Genomic DNA, 25107 nt, shown 5'->3' on the forward strand with positions numbered 1-25107 from the left:
AACCTTTAACGCACACACATCTCGGCTCAGCAGTGTGTGTGGAGCTCGGGCATTGCTGTACAGAATCCCGGCATGTGAATACAGATGTAAATACAGGGGGCTGGGTTTTTGCTCTAAATGCTTGAAATGATAAATAACAGAACGCATTTTTTCCTCTTTACATTTTGTGAATTCATGATTATTCTGCGGGCCAGACTAAAAGCTTTGGCGGCGGGGCGCCAGTTGACGTTGGCTGCTCTACAGCGACACTAGCGGCTGGCTGACCAAATCGCTCTTCCTGCAACGTGAACGGGGGTAAACACGGGGGATTTGAATGGGACTTATGTATCGATACTCGCGGCTTAAAAATCGATACTTTCTTGGGGGAAAAAATATCGATTTATATCGCAGAATCGATAAAATTGCTCAGCCTTACTAGACAAGTAGGCTAGTGCTTTATGTCCCTCTCAGCGATTTATAGTTTTTCAAAATGGCGGAACGACATGGAAGCCTCCTTGGAGTTGCCCATCCAATGTAAATATAGATAAGAAATTCTTCGCTTATTAGGACAAGTCAGCTCATTGGCAGAGGTAATTTTACACCAATGAGGACATACAGTATTTATGAATGAAGACATTGATTTTAGCTAATAAAATACTTCAAACACTACACAGTGTACCTTTTAATGAATGAATGAAAACTAAAAAATCAAATTTCAGTCAACATGTTAAGTTTCCGTTCTGAAGATTTCCAATGGCTTTATTGTCAGTATATTGTAGAAGGAGAACACAACCTCTCGTACACAGAAAAGATATAGACTTGCGTGGCTGAGAAGATATAACAATAATAGAATAGTAACAACTGACCTCAGGCAAATGCACACATTGAATGTTACAACACTGCTGCGAGCAGTATTTCACAGTTCTACACGTTGCCCGCTGTTAGCCTCATGGTTTACCAAGGTTAATGTAACAGTACAGATGGCACCCGGACACATTGCACTGACACACAGGATGAAAACAAGTGCTATTACCTTAATACACATAGAAGCCCTCTCTTCTTAGAGCGTAGCTGTTGTTGCTTCAGGGACACAAAAAAAATCAGTTGGTAAACAAACACTTGAACTTCCACAGTGATTGTCTGTGACACAGACTATGGGCAGGCCAACAGCCATGAATAAACAGGGTGACGTTAACCCTTTATGCCTCAGGAAACCTGGCGCTGTTTTCATGCTTGACCGCGGGAGCCCTGTTGGTTTCTGTAGGTAGTCTGATGTACTGTGAGTGTGTTTATGGTTGTGCAGAAAAAGAAAGAGGGAGATGGACTATTGATGTCAATCATCCTTCGGTCTTCCTATAGAAACTCAAATAGCTACTATGGTAAAGCATGCTTAGATGGATCTATACACTAGCCATTGTGTGGGCACTTGCATGTAGCCATTAAGTTTGTCCTACATTCTCGACGGAAGGCTCAGTGTATTTCATATGCTGGCTGCACTGCAGCTCCCGTGTTGGTACTCAGATTCAGTTTGTAGGCAATTCTCCGCCTCCATAACACACATAAAAACGAGCCAATAACCAGCTGTTTGAGATACAGGAGTTTTGTGTTTACAATAGGCCTATTGAGTCATGCTACATGTAGAGTAAATTTATTAAGCAATTAGTTGCAGTACCCTCTGGAGTACAAATGCTAGACTCATGAAGATAAGTGAATGATGTTTCCACTCTGGAGCTGCTGTAAGGAGCAGTGCTTTGTTATAAAAGAGCAGCTGCAGAAGTGTCCTGAGGTGGTATGTGTCGAAAGTGACCCTGCCAAGTCATCCATGAGTGAGTCAGATCTGCACACATATGCGCACTTAATTCAAATATACAGGAGGATTTTCTCTGTTGTCTGCATGTGATCCTGGTGTTCCAATGATGGCTAAAAGAGGACGTAATGCTGCAGACTGTCACAGTCTCACAGCTGATGACCACAACGAAGGCCGCAAACCTCCCTCAGCTGGCATGGCATTTAAAGCCTGTGTGAACTACAAGTACTATGTCAGACAGGCAGATATGTCTGTGCTCCACAAATCTTCAGGGTTTTACTGCTATTTCAAAGACACAGTATGGCGCCCAGCTGGACTTAAAGTAGTCTCATTGGTTGTATCTGCCAGGAGTTTTTTGCATGCGTCTTATGTTGACATTCTGTTGTTTACTTTTTATCTATTTAGGGATGTGCCACGTCCCAAGTTATATCCTACAACTAAACAAGATTTTTAAAGCAATGGCACTACGAGACAAGATGAATCCTATAAATTGAAGTGTTGTGTCATTCCCGAACGATTCATTGGGTGAAAAAACTGAACTGAATCGCTTCCTGAAACAATCTGTTCATTTCTCAGTCAGGTTCAGTTGAGCTTTCAGTTTCGAGCGAATGTGATTCGTTCACAGGGATACACTCATTCACTGAGCGAGTGATCCAGTGATTCATTCAGTGAACTTCCACAGTGAACGTGAGCCCTGAGTGATAGACAGTCGCTGAATCGCTCAAGCCTACCCCTCTCCCTCCCTTCAATGTCATAAAGTCTCAAAGTAGGAAGTAGTACCAAATATTTTTTTGTGTTGTGAAAATATTTGTGCTGTACATAATAGGGTACAGGGCTCCAGACTAACTTTTTTTTTAATAGGAGCACTGTAGCCCCTAACTGAAAATAAGGCATTTTTTTCACATTTTCCCCATTTTAACTGTATTACTGATTTATTCTTTGGTAATAAATGCAGAAAATACAATGTGCTGTTTACATTACATTACATTACATGTCATTTAGCTGACGCTTTTATAGAAAGCGACTTACAATTGCTATACATCAGAGGTCGCACGCCTCTGGAGCAACTAGGGGTTAAGTGTCTTGCTCAGGGACACGTTGGATGATGTATCGCAGTGGGAATCAAACCCAGGTCTCCCACACCAAAGGCATGTGTCATATCCACTGCACCATCACCACCCATTTTATTTCAGTTCAGTCACATTTTAATTGAATGGTGCTTAACAAGTGCATATTCAGAAATGTAAACAAAGTATTATTACTGTCAGTGTACTGCATTACTGCATCTGCCTCATACTGGCTCTCCCTCCTCTCTTTTTTTTTTTTTTAAACACTGAAATAGCAATCAATCATTTTTAAGGTGAAACTTCCACGGAAAGGGGAGTATCTATCTAAGTATCTAACACCCAGAGGAGTGAGCCAGAGAGAGAGGAGGTCACGATACTCAAAACACGCAAGCACTTGTTTGTTTTGACGAGATAAATAGTTAGACATTTGATCACCAACTGTGTATTTAAACTCAACATTAAAGTAACGTGCGGTTCGCTTTTGGCCAGGCAAAGCAGCCATTATGTATTTTTGTTTTTATAGAAGCGGTCTTTCTGTCACACCTCTACCTCTCTCACCCAAGTGTCTGAGACCGAGACTACACTGAGTAAAAATGTGGACGACGATGCGCAGATGGGGTTGAGACCGTGAACCTAGTAGGGGGGGAAGAGAGGAGGGCTAATGTTAGGCTAACACCTTATTGGCTATCACTACGCAGCATTTTCCTCGCCAATGTACGGTCTTTAGCAAACAAAATGGATGAACTTCGGCTGCGGATCACAACTCATAATGGATTATGGACTGCGATGTCATGGTCTTCACAGAAACATGGTAACAACGGCGCTGTGCAACTGCATGTGCATGTTTTGCCATGGTTGACTTTTACAGACGATGATTGTAATGCCACAAACAGCAAAACACACAAGTAAGCTGATGTTACCCACGCAGTTAACTAATCACTCTCAGACCCTCCCTCTCTCACACACATTGGCCAACTCTGGCAGACTCCCTCCCATCTGTTTTTCAACATGAAAAAAAAAAGTGCAAGTAGTTGTAAAAAATACTTGCACTGTTGAAAAAGAATGGTCGCAAAATGCAGTCTGGAGCCCTGGGGGAAGGACTTTGTTATAGTAGCTTTCATTTTGCAGAAGGTATGAGATGCTGCTGCCCTAACTGTTTATTTATTTTGTATTCATGCAAGTTTACAAATATTCCTTCTCTCTTAGAAAAAAGAAAATGCCGCTGTGTGCTGTTAAATGCTGTTAAATGCAGTTAAACTTTTTCATTTTTCACCCTTTTTCTTGTTCTTTAATTAATAGTATTATCATGATATTTTATTGCGTTTCTCTGATTGCTTTTTAATGGATTGAATGTTTTATTGCTGATTTTGTAAGGTGACCTTGAGTGTTTAGAAAGGTGCCTATAAATAAAATGTAGTATTATTATTATTATTCTTATTCTATACAGTTTAGTTTTTTGATTATCTGCAGACATTTATTTAGTTTTTTTTTAATTCATAGCCTAATCAGTGCACTGCAGACACAGTGCAGATCTACTAATGCAAACAGACAATGCAGAAAATAAAAGTGTTAAATTAATGTTTAGTTAAGTTCCGCAATTTTGTGTCTCATTGGTATTATAATTAAATTGTTGTATTTTATCAGATAAACAAAACAACAACACGAAATTGCTATTACATGTTGGCCATCAGTCGTCCTGCTCTTTTGATGTTGGAACCTGCCATTGAAAAACCCATATTGGTCGATCACTGTCTGGTACAATGACAGGAAACTGGAACAACAGTACACTGCATGACGGACATAAATCCAACACAAAATTGTTAAAAAAATTTGTTTACCTGCACATAAATCTAACCAATATTGAAGAAACCCTGCTTGTAGTCAGGAATGTGCATGCACTTTGTCACATGTACAGTATGTTTGTGTGACTGAGTGCATTGGTCATCCTTGTCAACATTGCCACATTGAGTGGGCAAAGTAGCATAGACTGTGTGAGTGAGGACTGTTGGTGAGTGGGTGGTTATACTGGATGTGTAATTTGCTAGTTTGTCACAATGCCTCCATTAAATACTGTTGTAGATTAAAGCCTATGTATGGGACACTGTCGTACAGTGGACAGAGGAAGATAGGAAATTTTGGAGGAACACCACCATGACCTCAGGTGGGAGCTGTGATTGTACATGTTTTTTTCTTTTTAATGTGTCCAAGATATGTCCAACACATCTAGTCTGATCTAATCAAACTGTGTGTAATACTTTTGATTTGTTGGGGCCAGTTGTTGTATAGCGAAAATAGCCGTTTGTCCTGGCTGAGTTTTTTTTTTTTTACAGCAAGACAAACACAAAACTCCTGTTTAAAAACAAATTGTTAGTTAATTTTGGTGTCAAATAAAAGCTTAATGTTTTTAAAATATCTGTAGAAGGCCGACAGCATTGTCTCTACCTGTTCTTGTAGTGAAATTGCCCCATGTTTAAACAAGAAACCATTGAAAAGAGAAGAAAGGAGCTTGTTTAATATTTCATATTAAGAGTGGTCTAACATGCTGTCAGTGGCAAAACTCGGCACTTTGGCACTCTGCAGGTCTTTTAATAGTGCATCTAGTCATAGGGTTATATTTTCTAAACGTTCTAAAAATTGCAGATTTGCATTAGTTTGAAACAGTGTAATTAAATACAACATACTATCAATGAAATGGAACATTGCATACATTCTACATATCTTTATAATTAGCTTGCACCTCTGTATAATCCATAATGATCATTACTTCCAAAACAAGAATGAAGGATATGTGACGAGAGAGAGAGAGAGAGAGAGAGAGAGAGAGAGAGAGAGAGAGAGAGAGAGAAGAGAGAGAGAGAGAGAGAGAGAGAGAGAGAGAGAGAGAGAAAACGAACAGTGGGAGGAATGATGCAAAGCACTGCTGTTCTGCAGCACGGGGTCTCCCTGGACCAGCTTTTTCCCCACGTCTGCTCAACTGCAGTTTTCTCTTCTACTTTCTCCTCCTCCTCTTTCTTGTCCCATTCCTTATTTTCCGGCAATGTTTTTTTTATTTTCCTTTTCTACTCCTACTCCTCAGAAGGTGTGTGTGTTGATTGTTACTCGCCGCAGGCTGCTTCTCTTGGGGCCACTCAGAATCTGTTCTAAGAGCCGCCAGCCACTTACTGCATTTGCACCAGATTTCAATAGGAACTCTGGACCATACTGTCCGTTTTTCCCGTATGTTCGAAACCGCATCCATCAGAGTGCACGGTAGCACCCTGAGGGAGAAGACTGAATCCTGTATGGCTGGAAAATGGAATAGTAGAGGTATCAAGGGCTTGTATATGTGAAGAAGTAAGGAAGATGCATAAAAAAACCTTGGGAATTATTAAACAATCTATTTAAATGATCAGTTTAATTGTATACACTAGTGCAGAACTAACTGGGCCGATTGCTTGGCCTCTGGTACTGCTGCCTGCGGCTTTCTCCAGAACCGTGTACCTGGAAATAACTTACAGAAGGCTTCAAAGGAAACCTTGTACTGCTATATTTACCTGACAGAGAAATGTTACTGGTTATGTTGCAGATTCAGGTTTTACTCACAACATTTCACAATTAAAATATGATGCATTATTATTCATTCAACTATCCAGCATTATTTTAGAGTTGAAAGCTCCACCTTGAACAGACGTGAAGTAAATGTAAGTGCTGATAACCAATCATTTTGTCATTCAAGTCAAACTGATTTCACAAGATTTTATGTGATGTATTGGTTACACTTTACTTGAAGTTTTCCACATAAGAGTGACATGACACTGTCATGAACGTGTCATAAAACATTATAAACAAGTCATAAACATGTTTATGACATAACGCTTTGTTATTGTCATTCGGTTTTTGTCATGACAAGTTATGGTTAGGGTTGGAGTTAGGGTTAGGGTTCATGTTTCATGACTGTGTCATGTCACTCTTATGTAGAAAACTTCAAGTAAAGTGTTACGTAATTATGTATCTTATTATCCATATTCATGCGACATCTTGAACTACATTAGCCGGTAAGGGACATACAGGACATACTGCTCGGCCTTTCGCGTTTTCGCTGTCACATGATAAACTCACAGGTGCTGCTAATGGGTATCGTAGCTTCCCGGCCCCGGCAAGTTTGAAGAAGGAAACCTGGAGGACCACACGTATTCAAAATCCAAATTTCAGGAACAGGAGTCTCCTTCACCCAGAAAAAGAAAAAGGATATTGAAAAGAGCAAGAGACCGGCTTTTTGAAGCGTGAAGGCTACCGTAGCTGTAATACGTACTTTGAACTGCGTGGTGCGAGAGTTGATCGCGATCTATGATCTAAACGCTAGATGGGAGAAGTTCTGACACATTGGACCTTTAACTGACACAAGAAATGTCTGAGTGTCTTTGGCGATATGTCACAGCCTTTCACTATGTTTATGATGTTTATTGTGCCAGTTGATATTGTGATGACTATAAAAAAAAAAAGATATATTGTGCAGCCCTAGAGTACATGGTAAAAAAGGGAAGTCTAACATCATGATTCAACCTAAAGCTCCTCAGTCGTTGTCCGGTCTATTTGGACACTTTCAGTTCAAAAACCATTTGCCAAGTGCAGGGTTGTGAAGCCGGCATGAGACAGAAACACTTCATAAAAGCCCTAATTGTCATTGTCTTTATTTGTATTTGGTGTGCAAAGGGAGAGCTGGGATAGACCCAGAACAAGAGGAAGATGGTTATATATTTCCACTGCAGTGTGCCACTCGGTGCGCCTGGTTGACTGCAGCATGTTCTTTCCCTGCAGTGCAAGCAAAAGCTACATTTTAGCTTCACAGGCCCAAGTTAGCAGTACAGTCCCTTGCCAACTCGCTTGTGAAATGCTACTCAAGCTTTTCATCTTTCCAGGTGATCTGTAAACCTGATTTGTGTTTGTAATGGATGGTATTTCTGTAGGAGCTTCTGAAGCACTGTATTTTAATGAGCATAAAGGAAATGTTGAGCAAGGACATAAAGATGCAGATTCATCTTTATGCTGTCAGTGATACAGGCAACCTGGGACCATACATCTCATGCTGTGTAATAACCAGCTAGTGGGAGATATGCACTACACTTCATAGGTTACTTTATGGCTTATTTATACACAAAAAGCTTATTAATTATATTATTTTGATATATAAGTCACACCTGACTATAAGTCGCAGGACCAGCCAAAGTAGGAAAAAAAGTGTGACTTATAGTCCGGAAAATACGGTAATGCTCTACATTAGACCTTTGCAGCTGACCTCTAGGCTCAGTCACAGCAGCTGATGATGGGCATGGTTTAAAGTTTATCATAACGTGATAAACCTCTGTGTGTAAAACAGCTGCAGCTGTCCTAGAATTTAATGAAGTCTCAGTTGCGCTTTTAACTTCTTTTAACTGGGAGGAGGAGGATTTGTATCAGAAGTTTGCTGTATAAATAGGCTATTCATGCAAATTGCTGCTAGCTTTTTTCTCTGTTGGCAGCCAGTGACCTGCACTGTTTCTGTAATCAAGGGCCCTCCACAGCTTAACAGAGAGGAGACGATTTATGAAACCACAAACTGTCTGATGAGAGTAAAGAGGATGCTCCGACATGGATCACATCTTTTCATGGTTTTGACTTTAATCCTTAGATAGATGTCCCTAAAAAAAGAAGAGGAGATTCCGTCTGAATACTCTTTGTAGCCTGATGGAGAACGAGGTTGGGTTTGCTTCTCTCTGCCTGACTGATCTCCCATGTAGGATATCCCTGGCAGTTTGTTAGCCTGTCTCCCTCTTCTGCAGCCATCTGCTCGGGTCTGTGTGTTTTCCGCAGCTGCCAACATACTACACAACACCGTGCTGTGCTTTCCAGGCCAGCACTGCCTGCCTGCTTGCCTTGCTCACGTAAGCCCTGTCTCAAGAGGGAATTCACTTAGGCTAGGTGTAGGTGGATTTATAGATGGAAGGAGTGAAGAGCAGCCTTTTGTGACTCAATTTTGCATTTTGTTTGGAAGAGATTGGGGCGTATGAGATGAGCTTAACAGGGCCTATAGAGCTGCATGTCTTTTTAATGGCTTCAGTTTATCAGGTACAACAAGGCAACAGCTCCCTGATTCTACCCAATCTTTCTTCTTTGACTACCACCCCTCTCCGGCTGTAATGTAATACATCTGTAGTTTCCATTATAGCTCGTTTTTAAATCGGATACGGATATCCATATTGGACAATTTTAAAAAGCCTTGAAGTTCATAATTTTTTTTACCCAACTATATGACAAGAACAAACAAGATTAGGATCCTAAAATGAAGTTATTGAGACTAAGATCTGTACTGAACAAGGCATTGGATATAACATTGGCCACCATTATTGAGATCATTTACTAAAAACTGCAGGGAATTAGCACAATGTTTCAATTAACTGTAAAAAATCATATGTAATGATTTTGGAATATATTTGTGTGATGTTTAAAGGTAACTAATGAGTACATAATACTACTAATGATGATGTAATGACCCCAATCGGTGTTAAATAATATAAGCTGATTAGAAATATTTCATTAACCTGCAGCCTTCATGCTATAAGAGTTTATTTTTATTTTTATTTAGGCTGATAAATAGTGCTCATTCCTGTGTGCTGTATTGCAGTAAGACAATTTGAAATTATATGTTACACACTTTGAAAACACATAACTCTCGATGCTTCAGGCCATGTTCAGATAAACAATGACACTACTTAAAAAATGCAAGTGGCTGCGTTGGTGTGGGCGGGTTGCTACCTGCTGCAGGGTACCGGTGAGAGGTACATTTTGAAGGCTTGTCAGATGACACTGATGGATTCCTCTGTATTTGACAGAGAGCCAATTTGGGTTAAAAACATTGTACTTTACTTAATGCAATAAAGAAGAAATGTTAACGGGGGCAGATGACCGTGTTGTTTCACAGCAAGCATAGTTCTACTTTTTTATGTTGAATGTACAGTATATCTTAATCAACAGATAGGAAACAGGGCGGTTCTACTCCAATATTGACTCCTTTCACTCTGCAATTTTCTTTGTGCTTCGTGTGTCTATCTCTTTGTCTCTCTGCAGTTTTAATCTGCATAGTGCACATTGGACCATTAGTGCAGTAAATCTGAGCCCTCTAACTTGAGCCAGGACGAGCCTGTAGTGTACCGCATTGCTGCAGTCGTCAGCAGCAGCAGCAGCATCCTCTCCAACTGCAGCTCACTACAGGCATCGTCTCTGTGAGGGACTGGTGCATTGCTCTGCAATGTGCCACAGTCAGTGATCAGGTGTAAACACAAAATGTTTTGTACAGTATCTGAACGCTAAAACAGCAGATAACCTACGACATTAAACTGTAGAGAGGGCAAAAGTAGGCACTGGCCCTAATTTATGCAAACATTCACTTATTGAACAGGTCAGGTTCCACTCCGCTGTTCACTTCAAGGCACTCCACTGTAGGGTTTTTGTTTTGTGATGTAGTGGTGCTGGTAATTGCCTAATGTTAAAGTTCAGGTGTTGACCAATCATTGTTGTTCCCTAGATATGACATAGTTTGCGTGACTATCTTTCTTTGTATAATTGAGCAAAACTACAGTACAAATAGACCCAAATGCAACTTTAACTGCAACACAACTATGCATGAGTTTGAGTATGTTCTTATTGTGTTGGAATTTGATTGTGTCTGGCTTGTTAAAATCATCGACATCTTCTATTTGGATCGGTATCATGTCCTTGCTGCGTAAAACTTTAAAATAATCTCATAATATTATCCTTTTTTATATTGTAACTAGTGCTGCTGCCAGCAATTATGATAAGGTAGTGGTTGTGTATGTGATTAACTTAGTGGATAGTTTGAGTTACTATCAGAGGAAAGCAGAAAATCCTTACAATATACCCTACTACTTGAAGTACTTTCATAACCCCCCACTCAACCCACCGTATCCTTTTGATCTGCACCAATGACAGATAATCCAAGAGGATTTAGCAGATTGTTTTACCCATCAGGGTCATGCCATCATCATCACCTGATAGCAGGTCTGACCGGTGTCCCATTGCGTCATAATTAAAATTAATGGGCAGGGAGCGTTAAATAAGACCTTGGGAACATGGGGTACCTTATTTGCCGCCTGGGAAATTGATGGGAAGAGAAAGTCACCTTCATGTTATCATTATGATGTCAGTTACAAGCCATGACTCATGTGAGTGCAGCCACTGGTGAAATAGGGTAGCATGTGCTGCTCAACTCAAGGCTTTGTCAGGGTGACATAGATGCCACTCTCTATGCGGCTCTCCTCATTTGATTTTATCCACTCAAGTAAACTGGGCTAAAATATCAGCAGTGCCACTCCCCTCCCTCTCAGGCCATCACGTTGACTTGAAATGTTCTGATGAGGTATTCAAAATGTGTGTTAATCTTTAAACCTAAGTAACGACCCACCCAGCCCTCATTGATGCTCAGCTTTCTTCCTATAGCCCTCTCTGCAGCAGTGGCCAGACACTTTGAATTATTAATAGAATTAAGTCTCTCAGCAGTGGATCAGCCACGGTTTGCTGTCGTGATGTGCACACACATATGTACAGTACACCAGGATGCTAAAGTATAATCTTAATATATGTGGGCTGCATGTTGTCTGCCTGGCTTTGTGATGTATTTTACCGAAGGACCAGAGTGTTTTTCTGTGTTGTGATGCGATTATCCTTCACTCTTAATACATAGTTGTATTCCAGACTGGTATACTACGCCTTTACTGCAAATATGTTAAAATCTTTAACTCAAAGCTGGGAGAAACTACAGAGGTTACATTGGTCTCATTTATTTATTCAGCTCATGTCTGCAGAGTGAGGACATGTCTCCATCTAGTGGTGGAGGCATGTAGCAATCCTTTGAAAAAGGTGATACAATGTCAAAGAAATTTACTTACCCTTCTCTTCCTGACTATAATTTTCAAGTTCATGTTTTACTTAATATAGTTTTATATTGATGTTCAGTTCCAAAATTACAAGGAAACAAAGACCAAAACAAAAGGGACATGGTCTCACAAGTGGCACATTTATCGGATCACCTTTTGGTAATCTTCCATGCTGCAACATTTGAAATTGTGTTAAAGGAAATCTGAATCTAGTCCCTTATGAGGTTAGCTGATGATTTACCACCCCTACATCCTGCACTACCCGTGCACTACTCTTTGCTTAGAAGAGACTTGAGATCCACCTTGCTTTAGACCAAATGGCCATTGATCAACTGGGTGGCCCGGCCGGTTGTGTAATTCCAGGCAGGGTCATTGTGGAGCCGAGACTCCCTGATATTGTTTAAATACCTACTTATGCTCTTGACCTGATATGTGACGTGTTGATCCTTATACACATGGTATTTTCATTGGCAGTCTTTTAGTGTTAGTGGTTGAACATTCCTAACTGGTTACAGGACCGGATAATGTGGAAATTGTAGACCATTAATGTGAGATGTCGCATGGCATAACCTGTTGTTGCCTTACTTTTTGCCTCAGTGTTCTCCAATCTATGCAGTCCATCACTGTGATTAATATACATGGGGACTGAGGAGAATAAATGGGTGAAAATGATATGTTTGACCACAATTCTTGCCAGTGATGTGACAGATTAACAGCATTAAAAGACAAAACAAAGACATTTGGCCTTAGATATGTGAATTACTATTTTACTGGTTGGGTGGGAGTAGCCTTTTCATTCTTCTGACCTTATTGTGGGTGCATTGTTACCCACAGATGTGAAATAGGGCTGGACTGAGAGGGCTGTGGGGATCTTCATAGTATGGCTTATTTTATATATAGAGAGTATGGGTTTTTTGTTGTAATGATGGTTAAATAGATAAATGGTAAATAAAACATGAAAAATTGAGAGGGCTGGTCAACTATTGTGTGTGTCAGAAAACACTGAGGTTATATTGATGCAGAAACAAAAACCCCGCCACTGACTAACACAAGGATACGGTCTCTCCTTTTCCAGAGGCCTTGATTGGTGATAAACTGTACCCTGAGGTCCCGGTGAAAGAACACCACCCCCGGCAGGCTGGCCACACCCTCTCCCTCCTGCCTCCATGTATCCTGAATCTACCACAGACTCCCCTGCTCGCCTCTCCCTCCGACAGACTGGCTCACCGGGAATGATCTACAGGTGAGTTTATGGGCGTATACTATGTACACAGACACAACCCATTTCCATACATTTGCATGTATGCTCATATTCCAGTTACTGAAGATGTATCAATTAAAGCTGGGGTAGGAAGGTTTTTTGCCTACATTCCATAATGACCTTTCAGCATATTGTAATTTAAGTGGTCTGAGAGACAACTAGACCACTGCACCTCCTCTTGGCTCTGTTCTCAGGCTTTAGAAAATCTAGCCTGTGATGGAAGACTTCGGCCAATCACAGATCATTTTAGAGAGAGGGCTTTCCTATTGGCTGTTCAACAAATGCACATGCATGTCCCTTCAGATGGTGAAAGCCTTATTTAATGGCAGAAACGCCTACAAAAAAAGTTGCTATTCCATCATTGGCAACAACTGCCTACACTGCAAAGCAACCCAAAAAAGGACATTATTACATTATCATGCTCATGATGCAGCACTTTGCCAAGCTGCTTACTTAGTAAATGGAACCCGTAACCTGTGTTGCTGTCTGGTGTGCAACACTGTTTAGATAGAAGAAAAAAAACATTGAGGTGTGTTCAGTGTCTCATAGTTACTCTAATTATCACCTAAAACCTTGCAGCAGTCAAAATGTTTGGTCAATTACTATTAGGTGAAATATGTTTATGAGGTGTGTTGTGATCTCAACAAAACAAGCCAAACCCAGACCGCTAAAGAATTATTGAAGTGCAACCAAGAATAAGTACAAAAACTGTCTTTGTGGCACACATACACATGCAAACTTGACATTGTTTAGATCACTACCATGGACATCACGATTAATGTTTATTCCGTAGGGGTTTAACCATTACGTGCCTGACCCCCCTAGTCTCACATTGCCAGACCCTCCTCCAGCGCTGCGGAGGAGGGTCTGGCTAGTCCACACAGCATTCCGTGATGGGAGAAAAAACGTGCTCTGGTTTATTGACATTTCTTTAAACCAATCACAATCGTCTTGGGCGGTGCTAAGCGCCGTACGGAGCACTTGCGCCTCTGCAAAATAGCCTCGGGAAGGAACTTGTTTTGGTGGAACGTGTACGTTCAAAAGTTGTTTTAGTCGTGCAACAGAAAACTCAGATTGGACATTTAATCTAGCTAGCTGTCTGGATTTACCTTTATGAGGACTAAGGTTAACCGTAGTCCTCATAAATCGACCTGAGTTTAAAATGCCAGCACAAAGAAAGTCCAAGGCAACGGATATCCGGCCTAAATTAGTGAAATCTGGAGCAATCCCGGAAGTGGAACGTCATGGACATATTGACCCCCCAACCTAATCCTGCACTCTGATGTTTCGCCACCATGTGGTGCCAGAGACCCATCAGCTTCAAAAGCATCTGTTCCGTTCTTCTTCTCAAGTGGCTTCATGGCGTGTTTCGCATTGCCTCAATTATGGCCAGATGGGCAGCAGTGGCTGTCAGCTTTAGGTTTTGCGATACTTTATTAAAGCTATTTGACTCTTGACTTTTATTTGAGTAACATAACAATAAATGTGGATGGGATTTTGACATAACATTTTGATTTGCCTTTACTGGGAAGATGTGGGACACAGTATAGCAGCCCCATAATGCCTGGGTAACACTCCCTGTCAAATATTTATGTGAAAATGGAATATTACAATTCTGTTTTATAGTTACTATTTTTTCTGTGTTGTCATGTTTGACTCTTAGTATTTTGCATTAGCACATGCGTTTACACTTTAAAGTTTTATTGAGGGAAGCACTCCATATGAAATAAAGCAGTAATAGGTCATGGATGCTGTAGTGTCTTGCTTAATACACAATGATTCCTCAGAGGTGCAGGTGGCAGATTCAACTAGGGCTTTGCCAAGCTGAGTGATTTCTAGTCTAAACTCAAGAGCTCTATTTGAATTTATTTTTTAATATCTAGGAACTACAGTATGTAGTGTGTTTTAAAGTAGATTAATAAACAATGATCAGAAAAATATTTTTTTGTGCTCAATGAACTCAAAGATCATAACTTGTGTTTTTGGCACATACTTAATTTCAAAACTGCTGTTTGGCTTGTACTTGTCTGTACCTAACCTTACAGGCACGCATTAAAGGAAAATACATATTCTAATGTATATGTAAGTTGTAACAATATCTTAACATATCTGAAGTTGTTTCTTATCCAGTTTACCCCCTCATAGTTTGATCGGAGTATAAAACATGTATCTAGATAAGATACTCTGAGATCAGGTAACTGGATGTAATTAAGATGCAGGTTTGTACATTGGTTTTGGAAGTCAGGAAATGTACGGGAAGAGTTTTTTTTTGTAATTTTTTGATGTTGTAAAATTTAGGATTTATGCAAACACCTGGAAGATTCTTTATCTTGTCTCCAAGCATGCACTAATAACTGCAATTTTAATGTAGTAGAAAAACTATTTTTGTTTAGACTATGCAGTGATTGTGTGTTAGGGTCATATTGCTCAGACATTTCCAGAAAACATAATTGAATCCGTTGAACATTTTGAACAAACACTGCTTTGTAAATGCTATATTTAATACACAATATCTGTGTCATTTCTAATGCAGTATTTATTTCCTCCTTCTTTACTCTTCCACATTTTGCAGTGTCTTTGGCTATTAGTCAACATCTTCTGTCACCTTAATGTCTCTATCTAATTTCCCCCGCTACTAACTTCTTCCTTTTCCTGCTTATATTAATCAAAGCTTTCCTTTTTCCTCCTTTGCCCTGATGTCTTCAGCGCTCGTTATGGGAGCCCCAAACGACAGCTGCAGTTCTACAGGTACCAGTTTGTCTCTGAGTCTGCCAATTTGTTGTCACAAAGCAGGGTTTAGGTGAAGCATTTTCTTTTATGTATGTTTTTTTGTATGCGTGTGTGTGTGTGTGTGTATGTATGTATTTGTGTGTGTGTGTGTGTGTGTGTGTATGTGTGTGTGTATATATATATATATATATATATGTATGTATGTATGTATGTATATATGTATATATGTATGTGTGTATATATATATATATATATATGTGTATTTGTGTATATATGTGTGTGTGTGTGTGTGTGTGTGTGTGTATATTTTTTATATATATATATATATATATATAATGTGTATATATATATATATAATGTATATATATATATGTATATATAATGTATATATAATGTATATGTATATGTTATATATATATATGTGATATGATATATGATATATAGTGTAATATGTATAAATATAGAATAATTAATGTGTGTGTGTATATAAAATTTATGTTGTATTTGTATGTATGTATGTATTGTGTGTGTGTATCAGTTCTAGACTTGCGTGGAAGACATTTTGGGGTGATGGATGTATGTACAAGGTAGAAATACAATAGGAATAGGAAAGGAATGACACTGAGACCAGAATGTCAGGTAACTTTCAACATTTGACAGAAGGGTTTTATTAATAAAAATAAACTCTGATATTTTTTTTATTGACCTCGACCACCTTATCTGTCAGGGATGAGACAATGTTCTCTTAGAGAAGGGGTGGGGGGAAAATCTTTTTAAGTTTTTTGGGTGTTTAAGGTTAGTTTCTGCTTATGGACTATATTGGATCATATGGAGGACAGACCTGAGCCCTATGGAAAACTGACTATGTGGTATGAGCACACTGTTTTTTAACGGATTTTTTGGTGAATTTATTTTTAACCATCCCACTGCTCGGGGGGGTGGGGGCTTTTTTCTTTTTTTTTTTCTTTGGGGGGGGTGGGGGGTGGTGGTGGGTTGTTTTTTTTTTTTTTACTCAGCAACATGAGGGGGATCTTCATATTTTTTTTTTTTTTTTGTTTTTTTTTTTTTTTTTTTTACACACAAAGAGTGTATGATGGCTAGCATACTTGGTACTACTCACTAGGATGCAAATGTAAATCTGAAAGATCAAGTTACAGCATGAAAAGGACATGATCATTACAAATGAGTTTTATGATTTTGTAATAGAATTTAGTAATTAAGGAAATAGATAGAAGAAGAACTGACAAGGTAAAAGCATGGATTAGTAGAAGTTTAATCTGATATAAGGAAAAAATTGATTTATAGGGGAAATGATAAAAAGGATAATAAAAATGAGAGGGGAAAGGAAATATTTTTAGTGGAATGAACTTATGCCCTTGCAGTAGATATATAATGGACAATTTGGTGGAAGATTAGGAAAAATAGACAGGCTATATGAAAGAAAATGTGAAATTGGATGGTGGAGTGAAGAAATGAAGAAATAATAGAGAATTGGCAATGGTATGGAAAGAGTTTGTAGGAATTATGAGTGGTATAGGGTGATTGATAGTGTTGGGTGGTATAGACGGAAAAGAGCTGAAGGGAATGCATGGGAAGTGTAAAGGTTAAAAGTGCTAAGTTTACTTGGTAACCATGGATTACTTTGTACTGCCAAATATGTATGCACTCAGTTATTGTACTTATTTATAGTTATACAGAGGTGTCTATTAGTGTTTAAGTAATTGTTAGAGATGCTGATAAAATATATTTGAATTTTCCTTTGTGTAACTAATAAGGCCAGTACAGAGCAGCTACACGTATCAAAGTCAAAGTATTTTTATTAGTCTCCCTAAGGAGAAATTTGTTTTGGACACTGGGAAAAATTGCTGCAAGAGTTACAACAGAGAGACACAACAAGCACAGGGTTGAAACAATTAAAAGACAATTGTACAGTAAACATATGGGCTACTCAAAGAGCTGTGCAAATCACAAATTACCATTTTCTATACTTGTGCAAAAAAAAGCCATCCTTCCTACATTCTTCTGTTCTCCCATATATGCCTTACAAACACTCATTCCCACTTCCATACGCTTCCATGCATTCAGTCATAAAAAACATTAATTTATCCATTCATTAATATCAGAGGTGTATAGTCCAGGTGCCAGAAAGTAAAAATCCTGCCATGTTTTTGGATCTGCCTCTACATCTAGAACAGGTGTTTTCACTAACGAGCTCATCTACCTGGTAGAGGAGCTGGTTTAGTGATGGTTGGGACAGCTGCTGGACAGGATTTCTACTTTCTGGCACCTGGACTATACACCTCTGATTAATATCCATACATTCAGTTAAAAATGTGCATTCATTCCTCCATTCATATCCATACATACATTCAGTCACAGATATACATTAAAGAATTCATAGTCATACGTTCATCGCTGCTCATTAATGAGCTTGACTGCGAGAGGAACAAACGAGTGCTTATACCTGTTATATTTGCACAGAGGAACCCTGTACCTTTCCTGAGTTCAATAGCGCAAACTCTGAAGACAACACGTGAGAGTTATCAGATAGAATGGTCTTAGCCTGCATGATTGTTGCCTGATCAAAAAGCTCCTGCGGGTTGAGAGGTGCAGGTGTTCCCATAATTCTGCCTGCCGTCTTAACCAGATTGAAAATCTGAGTTTTGGATTTGACTGTCAAATTCCCAAACCAGCTGGTAATACCATACCGAAGAATTGACTCTATTGTTGCTCTATAGAAGATTAACATGATATGTTTACAGAACCCAAACACTCTAAGTCTGCGCAAAAAGTGGAGACGCTGATGAGTTCTGGCACAGACTTTTGTTACATGTGTGCGCCAACTCAGGTCATTATCAATATACACTCCTAGATATTTAAAGGAGGACATCTGCTTGATGTCATGACCATGGATGGCCACAGGGCTCAGATCTCCAGCTGATCTGGGCTCTACCAGCATTTCCACAGTTTTGCTTGTGTTAATATGAAGTTGGTGTGAATCACACCACTTGACAAACTTGTCCACAGCAACTTGGCGGACGCTTATATTGCTTTTTTTATTAAGCAAACTGAGAAGGACAGTGTCATCTGAAAATGTTACTATATGTTGGTTTGGCTCAGAGCTGATGCAGTCATTGGTGTACAATGTAAATAGAAGAGGTGAACTGACACACCCTTGGGGGGGGCGCCAGTGCTGCGTACTGCAGTCAGGTGTAATTGGCTCAGACAGGGCGGAGTTAAACTTCACCTGCTGTGGCTTGTTTGACAAAAAGGAGTGATAGTACCTAATTAAAAAGGGATTCATTTTTAACTGAACTAATTTCTTAAGCATTATGTCTGGCTGGATTGAGTTAAAGGCAGAACTAAAATCAACAAAAAGCAGTCTGGCATATACAGGTGCCTGCCAGACAGTTCTGTGTTCAGAGTCCTTATCATGTGACCCACTCTGATTCTGACCTTGACCTGAACACAAGCCTGTGTTGGAGAGAGATGCAGCAAGGCGTGCTTTTCATAATTCCTTGGTTAGAGAGTACTTGAACATGCTTGGTGGTTTTTGTCTGTCTGTGTGCATACGTACGGTATGGTGTTCGCTTGATACTGTGTCAGTTTGTGTGTGTGTTTCATGTGCACACAACACTCAGGCCCTCATTATTGTCCAGCTCTTAGTGTTCTTTCCTGTGGAACAACTATCAGAGGCTTTTAGTGCGAAAGCTTTTGTGAATTATTCAGGGCTGATATTATTTGCTGCGGTTAGCAAAAACAAGACGGGCCACTAAACGACATAAATGGATTTCTTCCACGAGATCTCACAGAGAGAGGAGGGGGGAGAGGTGTTGGTTGTGGTGATAGAGTATGGTCCAAGTGGTGAGGGGAGGGCAGGAATGCACTCTCTTATTCACTAATTGGTTTAGACGTTTCCTAGTAAGACACTCCCAGTTTGGGTAGATCCGCTTCATCACTGTCTGCAGTGTGTGTTTATAAGAGCAGACTGGCATTCCACAACCTCGCTCATGAGCCGACACACAAGAAATCGGGTGAGTTTGAGGACAAATTTGCACTCATGACCACATCAGGAGTGTGTATGGTTTGTGTGTAAGGGGTTGGCCGAGTGATGAGGAGTGTGTGTGGATGTGTGGATGCATGCTGCCTAGCTTGAAGTCTCCTCTATTTATGTCTTCTGTCTCTAAGTAGGTAACCAGCTATTTGGGAGAGCTATTTGGGAAATGAATATAGAACTTTTGGGAGAGATCCATGTCATGTCCGGATGGCGTCAACAGTTTGACTGATCTTTTCTTTTCAATTTCCTTTTTTAAGGTTTTTACAGTGTGTATGTTGAAATCGTTTATTTCCGCATCTCAGTTTTAAATGGAGGTTTGATGTCAGTGTTATGGTGACTGTGTGCTGTTTTTTTTTTTACAGAGGCAAACAAAGTGCTGTTTTTAAGTGTTGTATTTGCCAAATTAATACAGTTTAGGGGTTATAGTATGTTTCAAACCAGCAGTAAAATTAATATAATTTCCTTATTCTCAGGTAGTTATAAAGAAGAAACTCTGCATTGACGGTGGCCCAAACTGATCAACCTGTAATTCTTGTTCAGGGTACAGATTATAGGACACATTGCATTTTTAATTCAGTAATTATTTAAATTGCCAATATTAAAATCCTAGTCTAAATATCACTTTAAGTATTTTCAGATTGATCCGTTATATTAGGCCAGAAAGTCTTCATCATGTGTCTTTTGTTAATATTTAATGAATTATTTGGCTATTATCACATAAGCTCAAAATCATGAACATGGATATAGGGTGTCCATGTTCCATAATGAGATATAACTAAGAAAGAGATTATACTGCAATGTAGTTTCAGCATGTGTTTTAATGTTTGTTTTTTCTCAAACAAATGTTTTTATAAATGACTGAAATCTTCTTGTTTTTTTATGTAATAATTGTTACACTGTTCTCTACATTTGATGTTTTCATCGAAGTCATATTTATAGTCATAACTAAAATACAATTGTAGTCTCAGTGTCATATAGTCTATTGCCTTTATCAAGAAAGTGGCTTTGTTGCCAGTGCTCAGGAGTGCAGCATTAAGTTGCATTTTTGTAGTGATGGTTCAACTGACACAGTGCTGCCCTCTGTTGATTAAATTCAGCGCAACACTCTGTACATCTGAATCTTAATGGAAACGAATAACTCAAGCAGAAGTATAACAGAAGAATGAAGACTACATGGTTAAAACAAAAAACGATTTGAAATGGGAATCACAATCACTTTAAGCTCCCTGAACCTGAAATAAATCCCAACTCTACAATAGAGGTTGTGCAGTTGTTTGGGGATTATTTTAGCACTTGTGCCCATCGGTTTTCTGTTTCTTTTTAGTCCAGATGGGCTTGTTGTGCCTTTTTTGTGAGAAGCATTCAGATTATATTGTTGACTACTCTCAGAAAGTTTGTCTCTTGGCTCTCCCTCTTAGACCAGTCAGAATTAAGAAGTGAGACCAGATCGTCCCCTCTTGCTTGGTGCATGTTTGAATGCCTCCCATTCGCGGGCAGCATGTGTCTTCTTTGGTCCTGCTCCTTAATCACCAGCAAGTCACCTGAATGCTCCCTATCAGTGTAACCCTGCCATTGTGTACCTGTCAGGGGAGGGTGGTGTGGGGCTATGTTGTGCGACTCTGATTACAGGATGCATGGCCGTGTGCTGCCCCAAGCAGGAGAGCTGTTTTTTTATGGGAGCAGGTGCTATTTAAGGAGGTGGCTGTGCTCTGCCGGCTCCTTGCTCCGTCCATGTCCCTACTTTAATCGTTACTGCACGGGTTGCCTCAGCATCACAAGGAAGAAGATTTGGAGGAGGGGGTGGGGGCATGTTTGCGGGAGGGTACGCTAGTGGCCCCCGGGGGCCTCCCGGCAGGCGCAAGTCCAGTTACTGTCCTCCTGAAAACCTGCAGATCCCCAAACCGGCAGCGGCAAGCAGCGGTGTTCGAAAGAGCAGCAGCAGTGGCAGCGGCAAGATGCTGTCTATGACATACAGCGAGAGCATCCGGAGCGGGATCAACCGCTACCACTCGGACCAGGGGCTGAATCAGCCACCGGCCAGGCCCCCCGACCCGGCTGAGCTGCAGAGACTCCGGGACCAAAGAGTCGCCGCTCAGATTAAGAACATGGAAGACTTCCTGAAGATGAATGGCCTGGCCCTGGAGGAGTGTGTATCCTATCAGACAGGCATGAAGTACAGGTAAGAGAAGGGCATAGCTTGACAGGGATTCGGATACTCCCGGGACCTGGACAGTGGTGGGTCTGAGAACCAGCAGGTGAGAGCAGCTTTTATGGTCAGGCAGGTCAGATACTTGAGCGTCTACTGAACAGGTGTTTTTGTTGAGTTCTGTACCTTTGCTGTTGATTTTATTTAGATAAATGCCATCATCAGAAACCGATACGCTGTCAGGAACGTATTCATGAGTTTCGTTGTTAATATTACTATAGTCTTCCTCTGTCCTCTGGTCAGACTGCTGCACTCATGCAAAGGTACTGGGGCTCAGGTTTTATTTTAATCATCTAGGTCGGTGGCATATTTGCCCAACTACATGGGAAGGACAGACTGCTCCGTAAGGAGTTACCTGGCCCCTTAAAATCTCACTCAGACTTTCTTTTCTTTTTCCCCTTGATCACAAAGATACTCTCCCGTTTGCCGTACAGAGAATTCTGCTCCACAAAGAGGTACTGAAACGGAAATAACTTTGTAATTTCAAAGTAAAACTGTCAAAATGTCGAAAATATACATATAGTAATATTAGACTGAATATTGTGTATGATTTTGGCTGTTATAATATTACAATATAGGTTAAAATATTGGCTTGGTCTGAGTGGTATTGTTTTCTGATCTTAATTGAATATTGTAACTAGAGGGAGGATTACCATCTCATGCCTTCTTGGCAAGTGTATTTCCAATTTTTGTAATGTACAATTGTTGACACAAACAAAGGATTAAGTTTTCCTTTATGGGTTGAGAAGATTCACCCATTTCTTTAAATATATAAACTATTGATTACATTTACAATCCCATTGCATTGTCTTTTCTTAGACCATTAAAAAAGTTGATGTTTTGGATATTGATATGCGAAATATTGTCACAACACCGATGCCGTATCAAAGCAGTATGTCAAAACATGTTTTTTTCCTGTGTCAGTACGCCATGCTTTAGTTCAAAAGTCAAAGGCAAAGACTTGAATTTATATGTATTTATCTCATATCTTCAAAGATTAGTTATAGATGCACTAACATTAAGTATGAAATGCACCATCAAGGCAGATCAAGAGATACAGTTTGAAACATTTGCTCATTTTGTCTGTCATTGACACAATGCCAGCAAACCAAATAGCCTATTTTATGGACTGTTGCTGTTCAAAGGATTGAGCTTGTGCAGCAGGCTGAGCGGCTGTTGTGTTGCCTAATAAAAAACCTGTTACGCTGATGTTGTCATTGTTGTTGACATGGATAGCTTTCATCACACACAGGCATGGCTGCTGTTGTTTTTGACTGAGACCATTGACTAGAACGCAGGTATAGTTGGCTGCTGTTACCACGTCTGGGGTGACAAGTTTTACTGTCCTCTACAGGCAGTGTTGTATGTCACCACTGTGCTGGCATTATTTCTCTCCCGTAGTTAGCTCCCTGTTGTAAAGAGGCTCAGTCACCGGGCCATGACGGGCTTGGGTGCAGCTTTACGAGCTTGTGTGTAGAACGGGAGTTTAATATTGCAAAGAGCATGTGCGGTTCTTTACTTACAAACTTCAGAGAGCCTCCTAAAGTAACCATCAATACTGGTTACATATCGGTAATAGTAACGCTGTTCATCTTTGTTGGCTTCTGTTTAATCTAAAGGACATAGTAAAGAATATCTGTGTGATTTATGTTATTTATTTGTGGTGTTGTATTTAGCCGTAGGTATTGGCATTTACCACAGGAGTGGTTGCTCATAAGGAGGAAGTACCTGCAAGGATCCGCTGTTCTTGTAGCGTGATCGCCCGCAATTCTGTAATTAGTGCTGTAATTGGGTCAGCAAGTTCCTGTGACCTCTGCCTCAAACTCATCATTATTTCAGGTTTGCAGTTAGGAAGGCAGGCCAGCATTAATACTAAGCTGCATTTAGCCATTCTTAGCACTGCCATCACCTTCTCCAACAAACACAAGCAAAAAGGTTATATTGTAGTTTGTCTCTCTTCTTTTTAACTCTCTGGCTTGCTCACTACTCTGCACTCATACTTGGACACTTTTTTTCCTTTTGTTTTTTGCAGACCTTCTATAACCAGAGATATTGTTTTACACCACTAAAAAGGCACAGGGTTCATTTTCCCTGCTCTAAATGAGAATAATCAACATTACTTCAATAAGACATAAATATTAGTCTTTTATCTAATACTCATACTAGTCATTGTGAATGAGGACTAGTGGAAATATTCCTGATCATATGGTTTTAAGGATGTAAATATTGTGTAATTCAAATTAAGGAAAGTAATTACTCTATTTCCATTATGTTGCCCTTGAAACAAAACCCTACCATTTGGACGACGGAAAACTTTCCCTAGTGTCCATGTCCTCCGACTGAAAGAGCCAGGCAGCGGGTAAAGTAGCCTGCTTGTGTTCAGTGAGGCGAGACAGGAAGCCTTGTGTCTCGTGTTTGCGCTATATGGATGTTGACCTGAGGAGTATAGATTTCTGGAGTGACTTAACACTAATGGACATGGAAATGACCTCCACTTAGACGTTCATACATGCCTAGAGCTTGACCATAACTGTTCCGAGATGTTCAGTGCGCCTTTCCTGCTCATTGTGGAAAGCTTTGATGTACAGGTGGACACATTATATCTTGGATCCTTTGAATAAAAAAATGTTTTTCACCTGTATGTAATGGCATGTATGTAAGTTGCAATGACTTTCTTGATAACATTGGTTAGACAGCTAGGAAGTGCTTTGTTTTGTTAGTTGTCGTTAAGATGGATTTGTCAAGGTTTGGCCAATAGGGGGCAGAAAAGCATCAAAACAAACTGACACGTGCACATTCAACACCGCATCACAGGCTCATGGACAGGTCATTTACATCTGCAGCAAACTCTAAGGAACATAAGCATATATATATATTTTCATATTCTATGGCCACCTGATGAATGTAAGACCACTATTTGATTATCTTAAATTCTGAGAATGTGTGTTTAACTGCTAGATTCTAAACTATGTTCACCAGACACTTTTTCTGTCTGCCGTTTAGTGTTGGTCAGGTAGTGCACAGTGTGTTTAAAAGAGCATTCTGTGCTGGAAACATCTGGGGATTATTTCAGCAGCTTAGACTCAACCAC

The 25107-nt window shown here is 39.9% G+C and overlaps 1 protein-coding gene across 6 annotated transcripts in view; it reads left to right on the top strand.

Moving 5' to 3' along the window:
- The window catches only part of kcnab2a (potassium voltage-gated channel, shaker-related subfamily, beta member 2 a), a 100528-nt gene that overhangs the window by 32569 nt on the left and 42852 nt on the right, over positions 1-25107 (top strand). For 3 of the 6 annotated variants that reach the window (XM_039799153.1, XM_039799155.1, XM_039799152.1), the window contains exons 2-3: positions 12838-13005; positions 15730-15771. In XM_039799153.1, coding sequence (XP_039655087.1) covers positions 12929-13005; positions 15730-15771 — 119 coding nt within the window. In that variant the 5' untranslated portion in view covers positions 12838-12928. Of the gene's footprint in view, positions 1-3963; positions 3985-12837; positions 13006-15729; positions 15772-19732; positions 19788-21702; positions 21990-25107 lie in introns of those variants that run through there. The other 3 variants (XM_039799156.1, XM_039799150.1, XM_039799157.1) reach the window with 3 other exon arrangements.

Source organism: Perca fluviatilis, chromosome 4 (assembly GCF_010015445.1).
Source record: "Perca fluviatilis chromosome 4, GENO_Pfluv_1.0, whole genome shotgun sequence".
In the NCBI taxonomy this organism is placed as follows: Eukaryota; Metazoa; Chordata; class Actinopteri; order Perciformes; family Percidae; genus Perca; species Perca fluviatilis.